This window comes from Ylistrum balloti, unplaced genomic scaffold, assembly GCF_031769215.1.
Source record: "Ylistrum balloti isolate Yb309-2 unplaced genomic scaffold, AGI_CSIRO_Ybal_v1 Utg369990, whole genome shotgun sequence".
Taxonomy (NCBI): Eukaryota; Metazoa; Mollusca; class Bivalvia; order Pectinida; family Pectinidae; genus Ylistrum; species Ylistrum balloti.
This window is the reverse complement of record NW_026782073.1, coordinates 897,728-921,053: the sequence shown is the minus strand read 5'-3', so window position 1 is coordinate 921,053 and position 23,326 is coordinate 897,728. Positions and strand designations below refer to the sequence as shown.

At 36.0% G+C, this 23,326-nt stretch overlaps 2 protein-coding genes across 6 annotated transcripts in view; one reads left to right on the top strand and one right to left on the bottom strand.

Moving 5' to 3' along the window:
* Positions 1-1,636: 1,636 nt before the first annotated feature.
* Positions 1,637-10,166, top strand: LOC132547944 (NADH dehydrogenase [ubiquinone] 1 alpha subcomplex assembly factor 4-like). The gene is made up of 3 exons (XM_060211756.1): positions 1,637-1,827; positions 6,472-6,569; positions 7,734-10,166. Exons 1-3 carry the CDS (start codon positions 1,671-1,673, stop codon positions 8,298-8,300), a joined length of 822 nt encoding a protein of 273 aa, XP_060067739.1. The 5' UTR covers positions 1,637-1,670; the 3' UTR covers positions 8,301-10,166.
* LOC132547942 (phosphatidylinositol-binding clathrin assembly protein LAP-like) overlaps positions 10,165-23,326 on the bottom strand; it is a 73,452-nt gene continuing 60,290 nt past the window's right edge. For all 5 annotated transcript variants that reach the window (XM_060211752.1, XM_060211751.1, XM_060211755.1 and 2 more), the window contains 5 exons: positions 17,842-17,995; positions 16,833-16,959; positions 16,620-16,673; positions 15,941-16,165; positions 10,165-15,445 (listed from right to left, as the gene is read on the bottom strand). In XM_060211752.1, the coding sequence (XP_060067735.1) occupies positions 15,962-16,165; positions 16,620-16,673; positions 16,833-16,959; positions 17,842-17,995 (539 nt within the window). In that variant the 3' untranslated portion in view covers positions 10,165-15,445; positions 15,941-15,961. The remainder of the gene's footprint in view (positions 15,446-15,940; positions 16,166-16,619; positions 16,674-16,832; positions 16,960-17,841; positions 17,996-23,326) is intronic.

The following is a 23,326-nucleotide window of genomic DNA, read 5'->3' as shown; positions in this document are numbered from 1 at the left end:
TCAATTGACAACATAACATTAATAGTTTTTCTTCGCTATTTATAGCGTTTGATAATCAATTCAAAACGAAAAGTTTCTAATGATTCAAATTGACGATCAACGATCCTCGAAAGACTAACTAAGAAATATTACGATTACCATAATCCACCTTTTATCCGGTGAATCTCTCGTGCAGTATTTTATCTACGTCATTATATTGGGGTGGGGGAATCTGAGACAACTAGAGACTTTTTTAAAATCAAATAGTTTATTACGAACTTCAACCAGAGACCAGAAACTACAGCTTCATGGCTTATTCATATGGTTGATCACATAAGGTCTCAAACAGCAAAGGGTTAATGTAGTATATTGGGACTTCAATTGTTTCTTAAATATGTCAACGTCATGCATATTAGTATCAGCTCTGGATGCAGGCTATTGTTATATGCAGATGATAGTACAATACTGTTTTTACACGGTGATGCTGTGGTAATATCTCAGATGCTATCAGAAACTTCAGAATGTTGCCATGACTAGCTTATAGATAATAAACTTTCCCTTCTCGTGGGCAAAACAGATATCATCCTTTTCGGCTCCAGAAGGAAATTAAGAATTATTCCTGACAGATCCTTTATAGTGAAGTGTGATGATCAATGAACTTGAAACTAAGTCAGAAGTAAAATATCAAGGTGTACTTTTAGATGGGTGCCTATCAGGTGAACTAACTGTTAAAGGTATTATTCAAAACGTAAGTCAGACGCTGAAATTTATGTATAGGAACAGTGGCTGCCTGTCTCTAAAAGCGAGAAAAACTCTCATTCAATCCAACTTAAGCTCAAACTTTAAATAACACAAAATAAGGTTTTTTGATTCATATCCATGCTTAGTCCAAGGTCAAGAAATATGTCGAACTGGGCCATCTTAACATGCTCAATGTAAAATTTAGGGCATTGTTAAACAGTTGAAAATGAACCATTTTGTCAACAATGTTCATGATAAATGTCCTTTATCTTAGAGAATCTTAAGTGACAAAAAGTACACTACAAGGGCAAGTTTTAAGTGTTAAGGGGCTAGGGTCATAGTGCTGCCAAAGACTGGAATAAGCTACCTTATAACATTAAACGTGAAAGTTATAAACTTAGGTTCAAAAGACAAGTAAAAAACACTTCATGCAAATATCAAAAGAAGAATTAGAAACCCAATTTATGTACTACACAACATTCCTGTTTCTAATACAACCGAGTTCAATAATCAAAACACGATTATGGAGGTAAGATAAATTGAATAAATACAAAATTCACTATTCAAACTTTTTTCGCTCTGAATCTTATTTCAGACATCAGGGAACCCATCGGAAATAAGTCTTCTGGGCACTGATGGGTCGTCCCAGGTAAAATGACATTTCAATCAGTTAGAAAAACAAATATTTGTTTCTTACAATAATGAAATAATATATATATATAAACGTAAGTTTGGAAACATGTACATTATTTCGTATCTTTTAACATTGTTTCAGGTACTTATTGCTATTTTGCCTTAATCAATATTATTTTTTTTAAATTGTGTAAGACAGGCTATTCATGTATGTAAATCTGACAGGAAATTCTGATTGCTTCCCTTACTTTAACTTTGACCCGGAAGTGGTTGAGACCACGAGTTTTGTAAGTTTTTGATTCCATAACAATTTCGATATGGGGAATGCCATAGGGAACACTGCGAAGCGTACATCTCGGTTTGTGAAGAGATTTAACATTGAGAATCGAGTTAACAAGGTGCTTGACCGAGAAAAACCAGATGTGGCACCAAGACACGAAACTACGTCGAAACTTTTGGAGGAGTTTGCAGCCGGTAAGATTCCGTCCGTAGCGTAGGTCATGTGTCGAGTGTTGATACATCGAGTGAATGGTTAGTTAGCTGTAATCATGGTAACTAATTACATGGTTGATGACATAATCAAACTCAGTTTTGATCAAAATGACCCACTGTCCTATCTACTGTCATATTCGTTTAAATAAAGATACATGAATGGATATCGTTGTTGACCTTGAGGTTCTCTTGCCCCAATGGTCATTTATTTGAATGACAGACAGTTAATGTTTTGAATAATAATTTAGTTACTCAAATGCGGGATAATAAGAAATAGAAATACACAAAGTTCCTTTAAGCATGTAAAACAACAAAAATGACGCAATTTTTTTCAACAAGGCCTAATAACATAGACCGAACATTTCTGTCACTAAAGTGGTAATGTTAGAGACTCTGAAATGAGCACAGTCAATAAAGATGTAAATATCAATAACACCATAATAAACGTGAATGTTGACATTAAAATATCATTGTAGAGACAGAAATTTTCAGTCTGTAAGTATATGTTAACACAAACAGTGAGATACAGGGAAGATCTGCTTGTTTCATAACAGACATCTTAACATTTAAGATGTGACTGACATGTTAGAACATCTTGGTCTCCAGTCACTAAGGTTCAAAATGTAGGAACACAGTCAAAATTACCATATTATATCGAAAATACATAATCAGCTTGTTGCTACAGACTCGCTATCATACATGAAACCTGAGGTAGTTTTTATCAGATCCTCTCATTCATGGTGGACCAGCTCTTTCTAACCAAAACACTTTACTACAAATTCAATTGCTGTCTACACACCATACTACTCTGAAACTTTCCTCCACCAGGCGTGGTATCAGCAGAGTCTCTAAATAAGTTAAAGCAAAAAATTTAGGACATCACCATAGTCAGGTAGTGAACCACCTTTGTTTTTAACACATTATTATTCTCGGATCTAGATCCTTTGATTTCCATATCTTTTATCAAAACAGTGTATTCATGCCATTGTATTTATAAACATCATTGTCAAATGTGAGCATGAATTTAGCCATGTTCTATTTTTAGTGGTATATGTTTTTAGCCACACAATAAGTAATGGAGGTGATAAAGTTTGTGGCTTTTTAAACTTATATAGTACAGATGCCATTGATGATAGTTGGCACTGCCGATCCATTGGAGTTGTTAGTCGAGTCCGTCCTTCACTGAATGTTTCTACTCCTAACTCGGAGCACTCTCTGGATGGTGGGTCCACAGTGGGGATCTGTAACTGTGTTCCAACGGATGGCTTCCAGGTACTCTCCTTTTCTTCATCCACACCCAACTGGAGGCAGGTTCAGCTGCTTGGGCAAGCCTCTGTATTGCTCCTTTCCTCTCCTTCCCCATAACTCTTAGTGCGCTAAACATTCTCCACACTGATTGTGCAGGGAAACCCTTGTACCAAACTTCCATAGGGAAATTCCATGTCTGCCATCCTTGCTCCTGACTCTCTGTCAATAGGTCTTTGTACTTGGCATGTTTCCTTTCATTAGCTTGTCCAAACCTCTCTTCCCACGGTACTGTCAGCTCTACCAGTATCAACTTCTTCTTCTCCTTGGACCACAGTACAATGTCTGGTCTAAGAGCTGTCTGGACAATGTCAGGGAAAGACGAACTACCAATCAGATCCACTTCCATTGTCCACTTGTCCGTTATTTTCAATAGTGCTCCTTTACTGTTGGTTCCCGGCACTAGAATACTCTGTCTTTCCTTCTCAAAGTAGAAGGTAAAAGTGTTCTGTTTGACTACTTTCTTTGTGGCCTTCCTCTACTTTTCCAAAATATTTGCAAGCTCAAGGAATGCTTCATTATGTCTCCACATGTAACAACCCTGAGTTAGTGCCATCTGGCAGCTTGTCAGCACATGGTCCCTCTTTTATCACTCAGCACACATGCCAGGTCTGTTACCAATCCCCTCCTGTGGAGATTATCTGGTGACTGTAAGATGTCATAGACGCAGAACGAACTTCAACTGAAATGATGGATATTGCTAGATGTCCTTTCAAGTTAGTCGTCTCTTCTCTGTGTCCCATCTTGTCCATATGCCCTGCCAGCCCATCTCCACAGACAACAGAATTTTTCACTATTTGTGTAAAAGTGTACAATGTTGCAATGGATATTGGGCCATGTCAAATTGAAAGTTCATTACTAAAATAGAATTAAAGTCAAATAATCATAGTTTATCATATCAGATTTAATCATAATATGTCCCTGATTATATCCATGATAAACAAATGGAGTGCCTCATTATGTGAAAGTTTGATGCCATATCAGAACTCTTTGGCACTTTCTGTGTGAAAAGTGTATTTTTTTCCATGCAAAGGGACAAAGTTCACAAGTTTTAAACTAGTTGAACTGGAAAGTGCTTAACTTAATATATATATTGTTGGTCAAGATGTTTTTTAACTAATCAAGAGGTTGGAAGTCCATTCTTTGATGAATCATGATGGTTTCAGCAACCCAGCTTTTCAAGGAGGACTTTGATATTCCAGGCTGTTGACTAGTTAAAGATATCCTGACCTTCAGAATGTCCTTTCAGGCATTCCTGTGAAGTCTTGGGTTCATCAAATCAACTTCATTAATATTTACATTAATAGTTGGAAATGCATGTTACAATTGCAAAAGACTTTTTAAGGACAAATTTTAAACAAAGCATATTTGATTTCCTGTTTACCCGAATTCAGTTTCAACAGCTAGCTGAGAAAAGTTGAACCAATAAATGTAATTCAGTCGACACAAAAAGCTGTCATTGCTGGCCCCTAGAAGTATACCAAGTGAGCCTTCCTGCATTATGACATCAGGCCCCACTTGTATAAAACATCTCAACTTGAGATTTCCTTAAGTCGAGATTTTCCTCAGCTAATATCTCCTTGAAAATATATTGTATGAAAATTCTTCAAGGAATTTCAGGGCATCCTAGCCGATGACTTCCTCCTGTTCCTTGAGAAAATTTTATACAAGCCGTTTTTGAGGAGATATCAGCTGAGGAAAATCTCGACTTAAGGAAATCTCAAGTTGAGATGTTTTATACAAGTGGGGCCAGGTCAATAAATATTAATGTTTAACATAAAATTTGCACTGTTTAACCAAGGATGTCTCTGGATATGAAATAAATACCAATTACTCCAAGATAGCTAAATTTTGTACACCGCATTTTTGATCACATTTTCATGGTTTCCCTTGGACCCTGAAATTTTATGAATGTACTTGTCCAGGGGCTCGAATCCCACAGGACATAAGAATAAAACTGTATTAGTTTTATGGGTCCTTTGTCAATTTAACGTGTCAAAATGCAGGATTTTGGAAATCCGGAAAACCCTGCATTGTGTTCACTATTTGGCATCGCTTATTTCATATTGCCAGGAACTGTAATTATATAAGGCCTAATATACATAGAATATTGAGGTTGATATTTAAGTTGGGTTAGATGAATTAAATCATGAATGTTCATTTGATACAAAAATGTCAGAAGTTAATCAATCTTACTGATGGATAACTTGATGTGAAATTTACTCAACTGATCTTTTCATTGTTAGCCCAGTGGCCCCACAGTTATCAGATGGTGGACTGTACAAATCGTCTTCTATCCATTGTTCATCATGTAGTATCCATGTGTAAACAATCCTTGTTATTGATATTTCTTAAAGAGTATCTCAAACTATGTATGTAGGTTCCCCTTGGATCCTTCTACTGCCCTCCTTATTTAGGGCTTTATCAGATAAGAGTCCTAAGATGTCAGAGGGTAGTCATCTTGGATTTTGACAATGAAAGATAGTTAGTGCTATTTCTTAAGAAGTGCTGAATGGATCTTTCACAAGTTCCCCTTAGTTCATATTTGTGGCTGTTTAATCTTAGGGGTGATAAAAAAACTACAATGACTAATTGATGGCCAGCTTGCATTTTGACTATTAAGATCGTTACAGCTATTTCATGACAAGTACAGGCTACATCTTTCTCAAGTTTTATGAGTAAATTTCCCCATGTACCTAGTTGTGCTAATTGGATTTTGGGACCAATCAGAAGAAAGAATATGGCACATGTGTTAATGATGTGGATTTGACAATGAAAGGTTGTTGTTGCTATTTTTCCAAAAATACTGGATGTAACTTCCTCATACATAAATTACTCTTACTCTCTTGTTGTGCCCATTTGATTTTGAAACTGAGCAAAAAACATAATGACAGACTGGCAACCATCATGGATTTGACAGTTAAATATTATTGTTGCTATTTCTGTAGATGAATTTTCAAATTTGACATAATTAAGAGCAAAAACAGAGGAAAGAAGAGAAAAAAGGAAAAGATCCAACATTTATCAAACAAATACAGATCAATGGGTTAAAAGATCCACTGGGATCTTCTTGGATGATTGGATTTGTATTTTAAAAATTAGAGGTGTTTTGGAATTGTAGGGGTGAAAGAGCCTATACATGTATTATTAATGTATGTTGAGAATGGTAGATGGGGTAAGGTTTGATTTGGAGTAGTAATATGTAAACAGACAAATGCAAGAAATGATTCTGTTATGTTTATTCAAGTGAATTCTACTGCCTTAATTATCAATTCTCATGCATAAAAACTGAAAAATGATATTGTTGTGTGCATTTTGCAGACAATCCAGAACTATTCGAGGAGCAAAAGAAGAAAAATTTAGATCTTCATGAAAGACTTAAACAGGTTCGACTCGAGTCTACAGGAAGCCTACCTGAGGTAAAAACCTTTTGTTGAAGGATCTACATATTATTGGTTTGAAGTAGACCTAGAATTCTAATGTTGATTTGGAGTTAACTTAAATTTTTTTTGCTGGTGTGGATTAGATCTAGATTTGTAGTGCTAGTATGGAGTAAATGTTTGTTGATCTGGTTATTGCGTCGCTTGCCAGAGGCAACAAATTTTTATTACTATGTTGTCGCCGTCATCTGTTCAAAGGTTTTTTCTGCAATGACTTAGTTCACATTTGCCAATCAACCGCAAACTTCATACAGTGCTTCCTTACTAAAGTGCTTTTTTGGGATAGCTTTTAAGGTCTGAAGGCCAAAGGTCAAGGTCATCATATATACAAGGTCAGGGACAGTATAACCATATATAGGAGAATGGTTTTCTTGTGATTACTTGAGTTTTCTTTGAACAATTACACTCAAACTTCATGGCAGTGCTTCCTTTCTAAAGAGGCTTGCTTAGGATTGCTTTTTAGGTTTGAAGGTCAAAGGTTAAGGTCACTGTTACTATAAATAAAAAAAAATGTTTTCATAAAATAACCTTACCAAAGATACTTGCTTGGGATTGCTCATCAAGTCTAGTGGTCAAAAGTCAAGGTCATTGTAGCTGAAAGAAGATAAGTTTTGGCTTTGTGCGATTATTTGAGTTTTCCTTGGACAATAAGACTTTAACTTCATACAATGCTACTTAACCAAAGGAGTTTGTTTGAGATTGCTTTTCAGGTGGGTTGTCCCTGTTCATGCGGTATTTGGAGCAAATCAGTATTGTTTTTAAAATTCTAATTCTGTGCGTAATTGTGATCTATCCTTGGGATTCAGTTCCCTACGGCACTATACATCTAATATATCAGTTCATTCATCACAAACAAATGGACAAATTATATAAATGGAATAAATATAATGATTATCTTTGGCTATTGTTCCACAAAGCTCTTCTCCAGAAACCTTGCTGTGCAGGAGATATATCCACTTCCACGGAATTCTTGTATATCAAATGTTCAATAAGAAAATATTGAAAATGTGTGATCGACCAAAAAGAGTTCTGCAAAACAGAAATGTTTGGTAGATCTTTAATGGAAATGCGTTTCTTTTTTTGTTTTGTTTTTGTTTGGTTTGACCTGTCTTTTGTACTAAATTGATCGCTATATTTTTACAGATCAAATCGCGACGTCTGCCTGAAAGGAACCGCTTAAACGAACCAACAATTTCAGGATACAGAGGATTTCTAGACCCAGAGAAAGTACCAGAAGGGAAACTTACTTTGAAAAATGCCATGAGGATCCTTACAAAAGTTCAAGAAACGCCTGATTTAGATTCAAATGCAGTGAAAAATATAGCAAAGGAATATAAACTGGATCTACTACAGGTGCAGCAGTTATTGAGACATTTTAAAGCTTTGGAAATGAAATTCCCAGATTCTTTACAGCAGAAACATCCAAGTCTAGCAGAAGATCTTAAAAGAAGGGGACAAAAAGGTGTTGATGATTGGGTTTCTGGTGTCAGATCTGATGCAGAGGCAATAGAATTTTTAAAAGATGAATCTAGGAGTCAGGCGGAAAGAAGACGGGAAAGATTGGTCAGAAAGGCTGCCAGCGGTATCCCTGGTGATGAGGATCATTTAGAAGGATTTGATTGGAAAGAACCTGAAAAAGAACTCAATACAAAAAGAACTGACAAACAAATGCCACTTGACAAAAGCAAGAAGGATAAAGGAGACAGTTGATGATGACACATTGTAGTCTGATATGCCAAAAAATAAACCTCAGTGTAATTTCATACTGAATGAAGTTTCTTTCCCCTTGGCTTGAGATTATCTATTTCCTCAAGAATGGGGTGAATGCTGACTTTATTAGGTATTTGTATGTGTTTTTATTGTTCCACTGCTTTGCATCATTAATGTGATTTAATTGTTGTTGTGACAATGGTGGATTGTCATTGTCCTGACAGGCTGTCCAGGCTTAGATACACCTGTCCAGACTTGGATACACCTGTCCAGACTTGGATACACCTGTCCAGGCTTGGATACACCTGTCCAGGCTTAGATACACCTAGCCTTAGATACACCTGTCCAGGCTTAAAAGATCATTGTCCTTATGACTTTCTCCACATCTCACAATATGTAAGGTTCTATGTATAACTGTAACACTGTAACCTGATGTTAAGTGATTGCCAGACTCTATACCTTGTACATTTAGAAACATTAGATAAAAGAGCAGAGAAAAACTGATTCATCTTTCCAAAGCAAAACTGGGAATGTATGAAGTGTAGGAGAAAGGCTTTCTGGTTATGATTCTGCATGTAATTGTTATCCATTACTTGAGGAAGATACATGGAAAATAGAATCTTTGAGAAGGTGGCAATTCATATCAACCTTTTTAGGTCACCCAAGACAAATTCTCATGGCAATCTATCATGATTGTCTTTTGTCCTGTGTTGTGCTCCCATAAACTTTTAACAATTTCAACTTCTCAAATACCTCTGAATCAGTTTTTTTTTTAAACTTTAGTAGAAAATTTCCTTGGGTAAAGAGTTTACTATAGTTTATATTGGAAAAGTACATTTTTCAGAATAATTTATTTAATTTTCATTGGAAAGAATTTGAACTTGGTTAGAATTATGAGAGAAGGATGACAGGTTATGTTACACATATTGATTTTGGCTTACCCCCAGGGGCTGATGGGCAGGACCAAAAAGGGTGAAATTGACTCAAGTTTCAAAAATCTTCTCAACACCCAGATATAGTATTATCAAATGCCAGTCATTATTTGAAGGGTCTTGAGGTGCTTGAACAAAATTATCACTTTCATGACCCCAGGGTCTTATCCTGTAGGGAGGGGATAAAGTAAACAATAGCTTTTTATATCAACATTTCAATTTTGAGCTTTATATTGTTTAGTTTTCCTTTCCATGGGAAATAACTTGGGAGGAAGTATAACTAAAGGATAACAGTGTTGATGGTGGTATATAATGACACTGGCTCAGATCCCTAAGAGCTTGCAATATTAATTAAGCCTTCCTATCATCAATGTCATAATTTCTTGTTCTTGGTACTTGGAATCTACTCCTCATCCTTTAACCTTTATATTCAATATTGCTTACATCAGGTGATGGTCAAGGCCGCTAGGCTCTTTTATTCTTTTTCCATCTCCAAACATTTAATAATTAAAATTATATCTCTCTTTAGATGGCCATCTTTAGATCACCATAGTATGAATTTCCTGTTGACCGACCTCTAAACTTTCAGTCCCTGTATCATCTAATAAAGAGGAATAGTGATAATCACAATAGATAACAGTTGTGTAAATAAAATGTTTTAAGATGGGTTAGGTGACCTAAAATTCAGGACCAAGTGATGGGCGCCAAGATTTGTGTTTGTAAGGGTTAAATATCATACATCAGACAGGCTTGTATGCAAAGCAAGAAAGGAATATACTGTTATGGAGACAGAAAATATCGTACATTAGCCAGGTTTGTACGAGAATGCGAGAAAGGAATACACTGTTATCGTAACGGAGGAATACGATAAACTGTATTTTCTAGGTTATATAATACAGATATGACATGAAATAAAGACAAACCAGTTGATATATATATTTGTAATATTTATTATTTTTCACATTGATATTTCTTCCTTTTCCTACAGCACTATGTAGAAAGATTTAACACCAAGGCAGACAATGTACACTTGTATAATGAAACTAAACACCGTCTCAATAGCTCATTACAGACCACATTGACAGTGCACTGATGACTCTACAGGTTAGTGTAGCAAGCACTTTTAACCCTACAGGGTAGAGTAGCAAGCACTTTTAACCCTAAAGGGTAGTGTAGTAAGCATTGACAACCCACCATACAGGGAAGAAAGTAAGCACTGAAGACATATCCTACAGGATAGTATAGCAAGCATTAAAGACCCTAGTCTTGCAGCAATCACTGATGACCACTACAAAGTAATGTACAAGCACTGATGACCCTACAAAGTAGAGTAGCAAGCACTATTAACCCTACAGGGTAGTGTATCGAGCAATTACAACCCACCCTATAGGGTTGTGTAGAAAGCACTGAAGCCCCACCCTACAGGGTAGTGTAGAAAGCACTGACGACCCACCCTACAGGGTTGTGTAGAAAGCACTGACAAGCCACCCAACAGGGTAGTGTAGCAAGCACCGACAACCCACCCTATAGGGTTATGTAGAAAGCACTGAAGCCCCACCCTACAGGGTAGTGTAGAAAGCACTGACGACCCACCCTACAGGGTTGTGTAGAAAGCACTGATGGCCCACCTTACAGGGTAGTGTAGTTGGATAACCCAATAATTACAGGGTAATGTATCAATTCACTGATGACCCAATGAACAAGGGGTAGTTGGTAATCTGGGCCATTTAAAGCAGATATTGACATAAATAGTTTCATTATTGAACTCTCCAATAAGGACCAGCTGTGTCAGTTTTATAAACATGCTCAATTGTTTCCTTGTTGAGTTCAATTTGAGGATTGGGACATCCATGTACATCAAAAATGTGCTCCATCACTTATCAACCATAATAAATTAAACTTCAGTACATTTGAATTCAAACATTTTAACAAGATTTAAGAGGGATCTAATTCCTAATAATTTCTGGTTACTTTATTCAGTATTACATACCAGTAAAATCCAACCTTTAACCAAGGTTTCATTTACAGAGGGAAAATTATGTGTATGCTGATGATACATAAGGGAGATAACTGCATTGAGAGGATAAAGAGGAGATATTACAGATGTATGTTAATGATATACAGGGGAGATAACTGAGTGGAGTGGCTACTGAGGAGATATCGTGAGAGTATCTAGATGATGCGTGGAGTGTAAGGAAAGATACAGGTGTACAGAGATGTTGTACAGACGAGAATGGAACAACAATAAGTAAGAAACCACTCAAAGGCCTATAGCACTGCACATTGACTAAACATATGTGTTCTATCTCTCTATAACTATACAGTTATCTCCAAAACATATAACAATCATTCCTCAGTTCTACCTACAACACATGCTAGACTTTTATCCCTGTCACAAATAACTAGACCCCAAATCCCAATCCCCACAACACAAGCTAGATTATTATCTCAGTCACAAGTATGTAGACCCTTAATCCCTCTCCCAGTAATTTAACTAAGACTTGTATCTCTTCCACAAACAACTCCAGTCCATAAATCCAATTCCTCCCTACAGTGTGTGCTAGACTTTTTAATCCTGAATCTGCCTACCCAACAACACTTTATATATCATGCACAAATCAGATGGATGTAATCTATCGGCTGATGCACTTTTAATTTCTGGAAAGCCAACTCCAAATCACCATTAGTGGAGAAAATGTGGAGCTCTTACGTTTGTGATGGAATATTCACCTGTATGAATAGGAATCTTGGAGGACTGATGATGAACTGATGTCTGGGATTGATAGACGAGACATGAATTGAATCATGTTCCATTTTTTAACACTCCACTTGGATATATTTTTCATTGTTTTTGCTACCATGGAGAGATAAATGTAGGCATCATATTGAGAGAATATGATCATTTTCACTTTGCTATGTCCAATGTATACAAAGGTTTAATTATGTCCGAGACCCCATAGAAAAGATTGCATGTGCATGCTTCATTACTTAATGTTTCAACACATCTGGTGAAGATTACAGTGAGATCATGGATGCCGACATAACAGTTTACATATACAATGAAAACAGCTTGTTTTGAGAATGGAATGTTGGCATGGTGTTCTGATGGAACTGAAACGGAGCTAAAATCTACAGGCAATAGAATTACACAAATCTCAACACGGGACCCAACATTCTGTGGATATAGAGACACTCATCATGTAAACTTTGAGATATTCTTGATAATAATAGCTTAGCATTTCACAATCATCCAGAAAATCAATCTAGTAAACTGATGGTTTTATAAACAGAAGCGAGACCAGTAACAGTACTGTGAATGCTAAGGTGCCTTCTGCAATTAAATTATTTAGTTACAAAGCAGACTATTCATGACACCAGGTCAAACATCCAGTTAATCTCTGCATGAACACATCTAGGATGATTGTGAAGAATAGCTAGATAACAGTCCACTGGACTGAATGTTTCTGAATCAAAATTTATTAAGAAAGTTTCAACTGCATCCTCTTGCACAGCAGGTAATTATCAACATCAGAAATACAGCATTTTGTATTGATCTTGTAAAAACTAGAAGAAGATCCACAACTAAAACACATCACACCTGTTGGCATACTCAGGTGTGTAAATGTCACTGATAGGCACACTCCGATGTGTATATGTCACTTGTGGCCATACTCTGGGGTGAACATGTCACCTGTGGTCATATCTGTGTGTATACATGTCACCTACTGCCATACAAGGGTGAGTTAATTGAAACAAAATAATTTAACATGATTTTTAATGTTGAACAACTAGAACCTAATCCAACATAATCTAATCAGTTTGTAGGTACCTATAACATCAGTCTTACATGTCAATTATCAACATAATAATTTACTGCAGTAACGGTGAGGACAATCAACATTACAAACACCCATGTTTGTTTACATCAGTAGTATTGTCTGATATAAGTTTAATGATTAATGTCTAAAGACCATACAATGTGATCGTACAAACAATGTATTTTAGACAGAAACAATGGGCACAAACAAGTATATTGTATAAATGACAAAACTACATTGTATATAATTTACCAAAATTTGCATCCAATCACAAAACGGTTATAAGTGATACTCTTTTCTTACATCTTTTGTGCTTTCATACGAAAAAAAAACAAAAAAAACAAAAAAAACAGGGTGAAATATGTTGGGTAAGGAATGTATTTTGACACAAGTTTTATGATTAATAAATCACTTAATATAATGAGACTGTAGTATCAGAGAAGTTAATGTCTGTATTATGATTAAAAAAAAAACCAAACAAATATCAGAAAATAATTAAAGAGGAAGTACTTAAAAAAAAAAGGAAAGAAAAAAATAATAGACCCACAAGGGAGATTGCTAACTTATAATGCAGTTATGTAGAGATAATCAACCTTTCATGTCTTAGCGAGGTGACAAGAATAAAAACTGGGGAGGAAAAAAGGAAATAGAACAAGATATTTTTTTCCGAATGGTAAGAACACCACATACACACAAAGATGGGAAATGGTTAAATATCTTCATAATTTGTATGATTTATGTACAAAATAAACACAACCCATATATAATATATGATTACAATTCTCGCATACACTTTGCATGTATATCTATATATATATATTATATGTATCACATAGTAGTAGTGCCACTTTCATTCACTATTATCCCTGCTGTACATAGTGAGAACACTGCCATGTGTGGACATGTACTGCAGACACACCACCAGGGTGTACCTACCAACTATCCCTACTGTGCATGGTGTGTACACAGCCTTGTGGGGACAATGTACAGAAGACAAACTTGGGAGGTAATTACTGACCATCCCTACTGTGCATGGGGAGAACACAGCCTTGTGGGGACAATGTACAGCAGAAAAACCCAGGGTGTGACTACCGACTTTTCCTATTGTACATGTTGACAAAAATCCTTGAGGGGACAATGAATTGTAGAAAAGCCACCAGGTTTTACCTACAAACCTACCCTATTGTACATGACAAGAGCATGGCCTTATCAGGACAATATATGGCAGAAAAACCCTACTGTACATGGTGAGAACACAGCCTTGTGGGGACAATGTACTGCAGACAAACCTGGGAGGTAACTAATGACCATCCCTATTGTATATGGTGAGAACACAGCCCTTTAGACATACCACCAGGTTGCACCTATAAACCATCCCTATTGTACATGGTGAGACAGTTTTAAGTTTACCTTATCAACTGTATTTTGTTTTTAAGGCAAGTGCACTTCCAGATTGAAAACTGAAAAGTATTGTGAAAAGGGAACTGCATTTAGAATAAGCTTACAGCAGATTTGATCAGCAAAATCTGCATATTTTTTTTCAAACAACTTCTCATAAGGATGCAGAAAAATTTTCTTCATAATGCAAATGATCAAAATGAACAAAGTTTAAAGCGATAAAACTGATCCATCTCTAGTGACACAATAAAAGCTGAACTAAAGAATCACTTTCATTGTTCATAAACAGTGTTTTGATTGATCAAGGTGATATATATGAAGGCGAGGAACCTGTATGAAGTCATTGCTGTACATTGTCACCACAAGTGGGACAGGAAGTATATAACTACAAAGAATTGCACACTGAACAAGTATAAAGTAGCCTCACACCAGGACTAGCTCTGGTTATGTGACTGTCACTTTTTCATCTGCAGACTTAGGAAGCGGTTCTTTACAACATCATGCAATACTGACGACACCGCTCAACTGTCAGAAATAGCTGTATGTTGGGTGACTTGTAAAGTCCAGGTCCAACAATCACAGACATACACTGTAAAACCTAGCCTGTCTATATATTACACATATACACATTACAATAATTACATAATTTGATTATTCCTATAAAAAAACAATGACAGAGAGACCCAGCAAGTCCACTGCTGGACATACAAGAGTTATGCCATGATCTGTTGGGAGGCCCGTGTTGACATGGAATTATGACATACAAGGTGCTGTTGCAGCTACTATGGTTACACAGGTGAGTCATCCGAATGTCAGATAAATATCATTGTGTATGCTTCCTTGGTAATAATATGCATACATAACTACTATGTACATTGAAGGTTTGTGAAACACTGACGACAGTTTGATCCCATTCAATTTTATTATGTACACATTCCCGTCACAATTTCACTGTCAATGTTACAGCCTGTTCCTCCCTAACTTGTAAGAAGTGTACCTGTGGAGAAAAAAATTCCAGGTTACTGTCACATTACACACATACACAATGGATATCGGTCCTATTTGATCACCTAAAGCATTAGAGTGTTTTGTCCATGTTGTAGGGAAGAGTTTGTCTATCTGAAGATTAATCAGGTAAGTACAAAACTAAGTGTTCCTATTTGTTGTAGCAGTAATACTGATGTTCAATCTCTTGCAAAATTTTGATGAAATCTTAAACTAGAAACAAACATCTGTACAATAGACAAAACACTGAAAGTACACTGAAAACATTCCCATGTTCTCAAGAAATCTATCTAAAACAAAACTTTTTGTTAAAAATTTTGTTTTCAAAATTCTTCATACACCAATATAATGTTAAATATTTATTGTATTTTCATCCACCTTAAAATGAATCAATTTAGACACTACCATAAATGAGAAAAATGACAACGGAAACTATGAAGCTTTTGCAAATTTATATCTCCATGATATCAGTAGACCTAGAACTTACCACTTCTCACATTAACTAATCTCATAATGCACCAAACGGGTCGTTTTGTTGTTGCCCAGTAGGGGGTCGTGGTTGTTGCATCATTCCCATTGGCTGCATTCCTCCACCATACATATTTGACTGCATACCCATATTTGGCTGCATACCCATAGCTGGTTGCATTCCCATTGGTTGACCCATTGGCATTCCTATTGGGCGAGGCTGTCCCATCATACCAACAGGTTGCTATAGGAAGTAATAATAAAACTCCAGATATCCAGATCATCAAATTGAAATGATGAAGTGCTAATTAAATTGTTAACACTCAAGTTCAACCACAGCCTATTTCTTTGTGTTTGAACCGTAAATTGTACGCATACCTAACTTAGGGCAATCAAATCTTGTGAATAAGCCCATTATCATATTTCAGCAAATTAGAGCAATGATGAATTCATGCATCAATAATAATTGCTCTACATTAACCACATGCAAAAGTGACAATTTGCATTATCATGTTTTAGTGCAATACTTTTAGCATGAGAAGGCCTGATATAAGACTACCACTGAATATGTATACATGTATTAAAAGTGTATGATATAACCATTTATAACATTTTTAAACAAAATGTTTCATGCCAATGCATATCAATGAAGGCATCAACAAAATAGACATTGTGATATACAACCCTGGTGACCTTACCATCATTGGCTGTGTTTGTGGTGCACCCATGTTATAGCCCATAGCTGGCTGAGTCTGAAATATACAAAAATCACTTTTTTTTCCTTTTTCTTAACCAAAAACAAAAATTTAAGAAAATTCTTTCAATACCTTCTTGACACATTACTGCAATCAAGCATTTAAAATGTGGAGACAACTAGACTCTGTAAGAATTCTGGTTTTTCCCTGACTTACCATTGGATTAGTAGGTGCAAAGCCCTGGTTCCAAGTGGTGGTTGAGGAGGCCATAGATGGCTGGTTCTGCCAGTTGGCCCCTCCTGTCTTCTTCTGTTCACCCTTTGGCTGCCACTCATGTTGTTGTCTGCATCAAACAGTAATTATGAGTTATTATGATATAGTGTATTATCACTTTACCATCCTTTTAATCATGTGACCGATGGATGACTTGCAACTTGATATGTTGTGTTGATATGTGTACCTATATTTTGACCTGTTGGGTTTGTCTGTTGATGTATCTATATTTAGACCTGTTGAGTTTGTCTGTTGATGTATCTATATTTAGACCTGTTGCGGCTGTCTGTTGATGTACCTTTATTTTGACCTGTTGTGTTTGTCTGTTGATGTATCTATATTTTGACCTGTTGTGTAGGTCTGTTGATGGGTGTACCTATATTTTGACCTGTTGTGACTGTCTGTTGATGTACCTATATTTCGACCTGTTGTGTAGGTCTGTTGATGAGTGTACCTATATTTTGACCTGTTGTGGCTGTCTGTTGATGTATCTATATTTAGACCTGTTGTGTTTGTCTGTTGATGTATCTATATTTTGACCTGTTGTGGCTGTCTGTTGATGTATCTATATTTTGACCTGTTGTGTTTGTCTGTTGGTGTATCTATATTTTGACCTGTTGTGGCTGTCTGTTGATGTATCTATATTTTGACCTGTTGTGTTTGTCTGTTGATGTATCTTTATTTCGACCTGTTGTGTAGGTCTGTTGATGTATCTATATTTAGGCCTGTTGTGTTTGTCTGTTGATGTATCTATATTTGGACCTGTTGTGTTTGTCTGTTGATGAATGTATCTATATTTTGACCTGTTGTGTTTGTATGTTGATGAGTGTACCTATATTTTGACCTGTTGTGGCTGTCTGTTGATGTGCCTATATTTTGACCTGTTGTTTGTATGTTGATGAGTGTACCTATATTTTGACCTGTTGTGTTTGTCTGTAGACAATATACTTACTTTTTCACCTGTTGTGCTGGTCCATTGATGTGAAGATTGCCAGCTAATTGGACAAGACTTGTATTTAGATCAGGCTGTATCAACTTCTCCTGTTTCTTTTCCTCTGTCTGATTTTGTGATTTGGGTTGTAGAACTTCACCAAATGCATCAAACCCTGTCAACACAACACTAAACATAGAGTATGTGGTCTCACCAGTAGAAGGTAGATAACTCCTTTAACCGGGCCAGCTCATCAGTACAACAAATGTTAACCAGTACTAATATACCTTTAAAACTATGTAAACATTATTCTTTATGCAGGAAACCATTGGTAAACTGGATTAAAAATGAATAAAATTTCTACATTGTAAGGTTTAGTTATAGAAGTGTCTATTAATCAATACCTAATACCAAGACTAAATTTTCAAGCACATGGCAATTACATGTAAAGATATTTTACCAGTATGTTTTGTGCTTCAATTTTGACACACTTGAATCATTGACACACATGTACAGGTTAAGTGTTGTACTTAAAATGTACACACTTAAACCAACAGGTAAATTACAGTACATAAACACTCATATGTACATGTAAAGGGTTGTATATCAACATCGAGACACAGTGCAGGTAAAGTACTGTAGCACTGTGACATTACAAGTAAATATTGCACTTAAACATTTAGATACTCAGGTGTCACAATTAAATTCTGTACTAAAACATTGACAAACACATACAGGTATTGTACTCATGACAGCATGCTATATTTACTATACATTGTATGTAAGGTATATTTTCACAACAACAATCATGGTTGTCCTCACAAAAACACATCATATGTATGTTGCTTCACTCTTGCGTGGTACTTCATGCATGAAAACTAGGTGAAGTATTTAGAAATAATGTAACTTTTCTTTTTTATACCCTTTCAATCACCATCAATAAATACCTCCCTTCCAGAAATAAATGAGATATATATTATAATGTTATAGTGTCGAAGGAGATTCAATAGAAGACAGACATGCAGTGTCAGTGTGCATCTCATATAAAGCAAAGTGTGATGAGATAGTGAACATAAACACATTCTTTCAGCTGATAGTTTCAAATAATATATTAAAACCATTTTTGTTATTAAGGTCATATATACTGAGATTTAAACTGCACTTATCAGTGTTTTAAGTTTTGCTAAAAATTTTATTTACCGCCATACATAATGACTTATGACTAGGGGTATAACACAACAGTTAAGTCTACTTCATTATGACCTAAGACTAGGGGTATAACACAACAGTTAGGTCTACGTCATTATGACCTAAGACTAGGGGTATAACACAACAGTTAAGTCTACTATATTATGACTTATGACCAGGGGTATAACACAACAGTAAAGTCTACTTCATTATGACCTTAGACTAGGGGTATAACACAACAGTTAAGTCTACTCAAGTTAACCCTATGACTAGGGGTTCCACACAGCAGTAAGTTTACCTGCCAGTTTATGCTATAACTAGGGGTTCCCCACAACAGCAAGTCTACCTGTTTGTTTATGCTATGACTAGGGGGTACATAACAACAACAATTTTACCTGCCACTATGTTCTATGACTAAGGGTTCCCCACAACAGCAAGATTACCTGCCAGTTTACCTTATGACTACGGGGTTCCACACAACAACAAGTTTACCCTATGACTAGGGGGTTCCATACAACAGCAAGTTTACCCTATGACTCGGGGGTTCTACACAACAACAAGTTTACCTGTCTGTTTACCCTATAACTAGGGGGTTCCCCACAACAGCAAGTTTACCCTATGACTAGGGGGATCCACACAACAGCAAGTTTACCCTATGACTAGGGGGATCCACACAACAGCAAGTTTACCCTATGACTCGGGGGTTCTACACAACAGCAAGTTTACCCTATGACTAGGGGGATCCACACAACAGCAAGATTACCTGCCAGTTTACCTTATGACTACGGGGTTCCACACAACAACAAGTTTACCCTATGACTAGGGGGTTCCATACAACAGCAAGTTTACCCTATGACTCGGGGGTTCTACACAACAACAAGTTTACCTGTCTGTTTACCCTATAACTAGGGGGTTCCCCACAACAGCAAGTTTACCCTATGACTAGGGGGATCCACACAACAGCAAGTTTACCCTATGACTAGGGGGATCCACACAACAGCAAGTTTACCCTATGACTAGGGGGATCCACACAACAGCAAGTTTACCTGCCAGTTTACCCTATGACTAGGGGGTTCCCCACAACAGCAAGTTTACCCTATGACTAGGGGGTTCCACACAACAGCAAGTTTACCCTATGACTACGGGGTTCCACACAACAACAAGTTTACCCTATGACTTGAGTAGGGGCACAACACAACAACAAGTTTACCCTATGACTATGGGGTTCCACACAACAAGTTTACCCTATGACTATGGGGGTTCCACACAACAACAAGTTTACCCTATGACTATGGGGGTTCCACACAACAACAAGTTTACCCTATGACTACGGGGTTCCACACAACAACCAGTTTACCCTATGACTTGAGTAGGGGCACAACACAACAACAAGTTTACCCTATGACCATGGGGTTCCACACAACAAGTTTACCCTATGACTAGGGGGTTCCACACAACAACAAGTTTACCCTATGACTATCAGGTTCCACACAACAGCCAGTTTACCCTATGACTTGAGTAGGGGCACAACACAACAACAAGTTTACCTGTCTGTTTACCCTATGACTTGAGTAGGGGTACAACACAACACTAATGAATGGATATATTTTTTCCAAAGATAACATAGCCATTGACATCATTCTTGGAGTGATACGATGAATGATGTTACTCTACAGGATAGATATATGTAATGACTAATTATCTAAACAGTAAACCCAAATGATTGAAAACATCAAATGAACATATCACATAAACTGGGGTCAGTAAACAAAACCTTAAACCAAAGTATAAGGAGTATAATGGTACATATATAACAGAACATCTCTATTCTGAAACAAAATCTCTATTAAATAAACTTGACAATTAGGGTGGGATGTTTGATCACCTGATCCCTGGTCAGAGGTGGAAGAGGGGGCGGGGCTGCTCCTACCCACAGCTGCCACGCAAACAAGAAATATTACAACATTAATATCAACATATATCTGTATACATATAAGACTTTGTCACATTTTATATCTATTCTACTGTTTCCTGGTTTTAAGTGATAGTTTGAATCATACCTATGATATACTTAAATTGCCACAAATCTTAAAGAGTTGTTTCATTGGAATTCCAACATAACAATGAAAGTTCTAAAGACTGTAAACAAAACAAATACTATACTTATAAGTGAATATAAACTGATATTATCCATGGGACAACAGGGTTGTTGTTATAGTAATTCCCAAACTGTAATGTGTCTCAATAAGTCAGCAATGAAAAGTAAGGAAAACCATGTTACTACTTTCGAATTATGTACATACTGTAACTATTTAATTTGTCAATATTTAGAGAGTATGAAGTTGTATTAATTTTGATATAAGAATTTTTTTGCCACACAGAAGTACTCATCGTAATTTTTTTATTCTAGGTATCCTACCTTGTTCCATAAAATTTGGAGTGAGACTCCTGTGCTGGAGAGCTTGAAAAGATACACAACATTGGAAGGTCAAGGTCAGCAAACAAAGGATTTTGACAAAGAAAGATAACTCCATCAATATAGACTCTATGTAACAAACTTAAGGTACATATATAACATTCACAGATCATGGAATATCTTATTTAACAATTTCACTCCAGTCATATATATGGACAAGCTGGAATGGGACGGAAAATATTGAATGAAAACAGAGAGTTTCTTGTAGTATGCTCACTTATGTTTATCCCCATCGTATACATATACATAAGTCCCCTTACATGCAGTCTCTGACCCCAGAATAAGAAAACGCTTCATAAAAAAGAGAACCATGACTCTTGAAAACATATTAGTCAAAATAGACCAAAATCAAAATTTGTAGTTTAGAAATATAACATCTGGGAAATGATACTTTAACATGGATTCATGAAAATTAGAAAATAAAATCTGCATCCTGTTGGAAACAAGAAAGAAGAAAGTTACAATGAATACAAAGAAACAAAAAGACTTTTGGAATTGGGAACACATACCTCTTTATAGAGACAAGAATCCAAAAAACGATATCAACTAAAGAAATGGGACATAGAAGAGAAAAGCACCAACCTGGGCTAGCCGGCACTGTCATCTCAGGGAATGCTAGTGACAAACACAGATACAGTCAGTACAGTACCAAACTGTTACAGAGCCCAATAAAACAGCGAGGCTATGTAGCCTTCTAAATTCTATATACTGATTGCTATCTTCACTGGTAGAATCAATTAATTTATGAACTATCACACATGTAATATATAGATTTTTTACAGTCCTCACAATGAGGTTATTTTATAAAGAGTTGGTTTTTTTTTAACATTCTTAACTTAGTAGACTAGTAAGTCAATAAAAGTTATGAACAAATTATAATGCTGAAGTGATATGTCCAAGTAATGTCATGTCTTTGGTAAACACACAGTGATAATGACAAGACAATATCACATCCCTTTCAAACTTGCTAGCTTCAGCTTCTCATTTTGTAAGCCTTTCATTTTCATAAAAAGAGACATTCAGATAATTTAGAATACACCTAGTCACAAAGAAAGAGCTTAGAAGTACATTATTTCAATCATTCACAAAACTGTGTACAGATACAATGTTACTCCTTTACAAGAGCATAGATGAATAACATTTTTGAAAACATGCATGGTCATTAGGGGGCGTGGCCGGTGATAAACATTACATCATAATTTGTGATTCATTATACCAGTTCATGCATTTCTATACATGTGTGTATATATATATATATATATGTATATATGACAATACTTAACTAACAAAACCTCTAAAAACTTAAAAGATTTTAAAAAGGAACTTATGGAGCTTTTGTTTTCTTTTTTTTTTTCCCAAAGAACACCTGTTTTTACAAATAAGGAAAAAAAATGTCAAACTTAAAACCAATGAAGTCTATTATTGATCTACAAAGACAGAAAATATCTACTAAACCAGTGACACAAGAAAAACTAAACACAGTAGAAACCAACAGTGCTGATATTTTACAAAATGTTCAAAACTATTCCCATAGTAACTAAAATAACAAAAGTGACTTTCAAAGAAACCGAAACAACAATACCCTATCTGATCTCTTGCCAATACCCTTCTTTTTTTTTTTTTACATTCCACAACATTTCTTTTTTGTTCATTAAGAAAGGTTTAAGACTGAATTAATATCTTTAATTTCTGTACTTGTAAGATTGTAAGTAATTAGAAATAGGATAACTTTGATAGAGCTCTGATGTTCATATTATATTGGTACCATCGCAGTTAACGTGTATTTGCCCATTCCACAACACGTTTCATAAAAGCACCATTTGAATGTGAGCCATCTGACAG

Bases quoted from the DNA above. Each gene is read 5' to 3' on its own strand.
- LOC132547944 (XM_060211756.1), top strand. From the start codon at position 1,671: ATGGGGAATGCCATAGGGAACACTGCGAAGCGTACATCTCGGTTTGTG. The intron at 1,828-6,471 runs GTAAGATTCCGT...TGCATTTTGCAG, and splicing joins TTTGGAGGAGTTTGCAGCCG to ACAATCCAGAACTATTCGAG. The intron at 6,570-7,733 runs GTAAAAACCTTT...ATATTTTTACAG, and splicing joins CTACAGGAAGCCTACCTGAG to ATCAAATCGCGACGTCTGCC.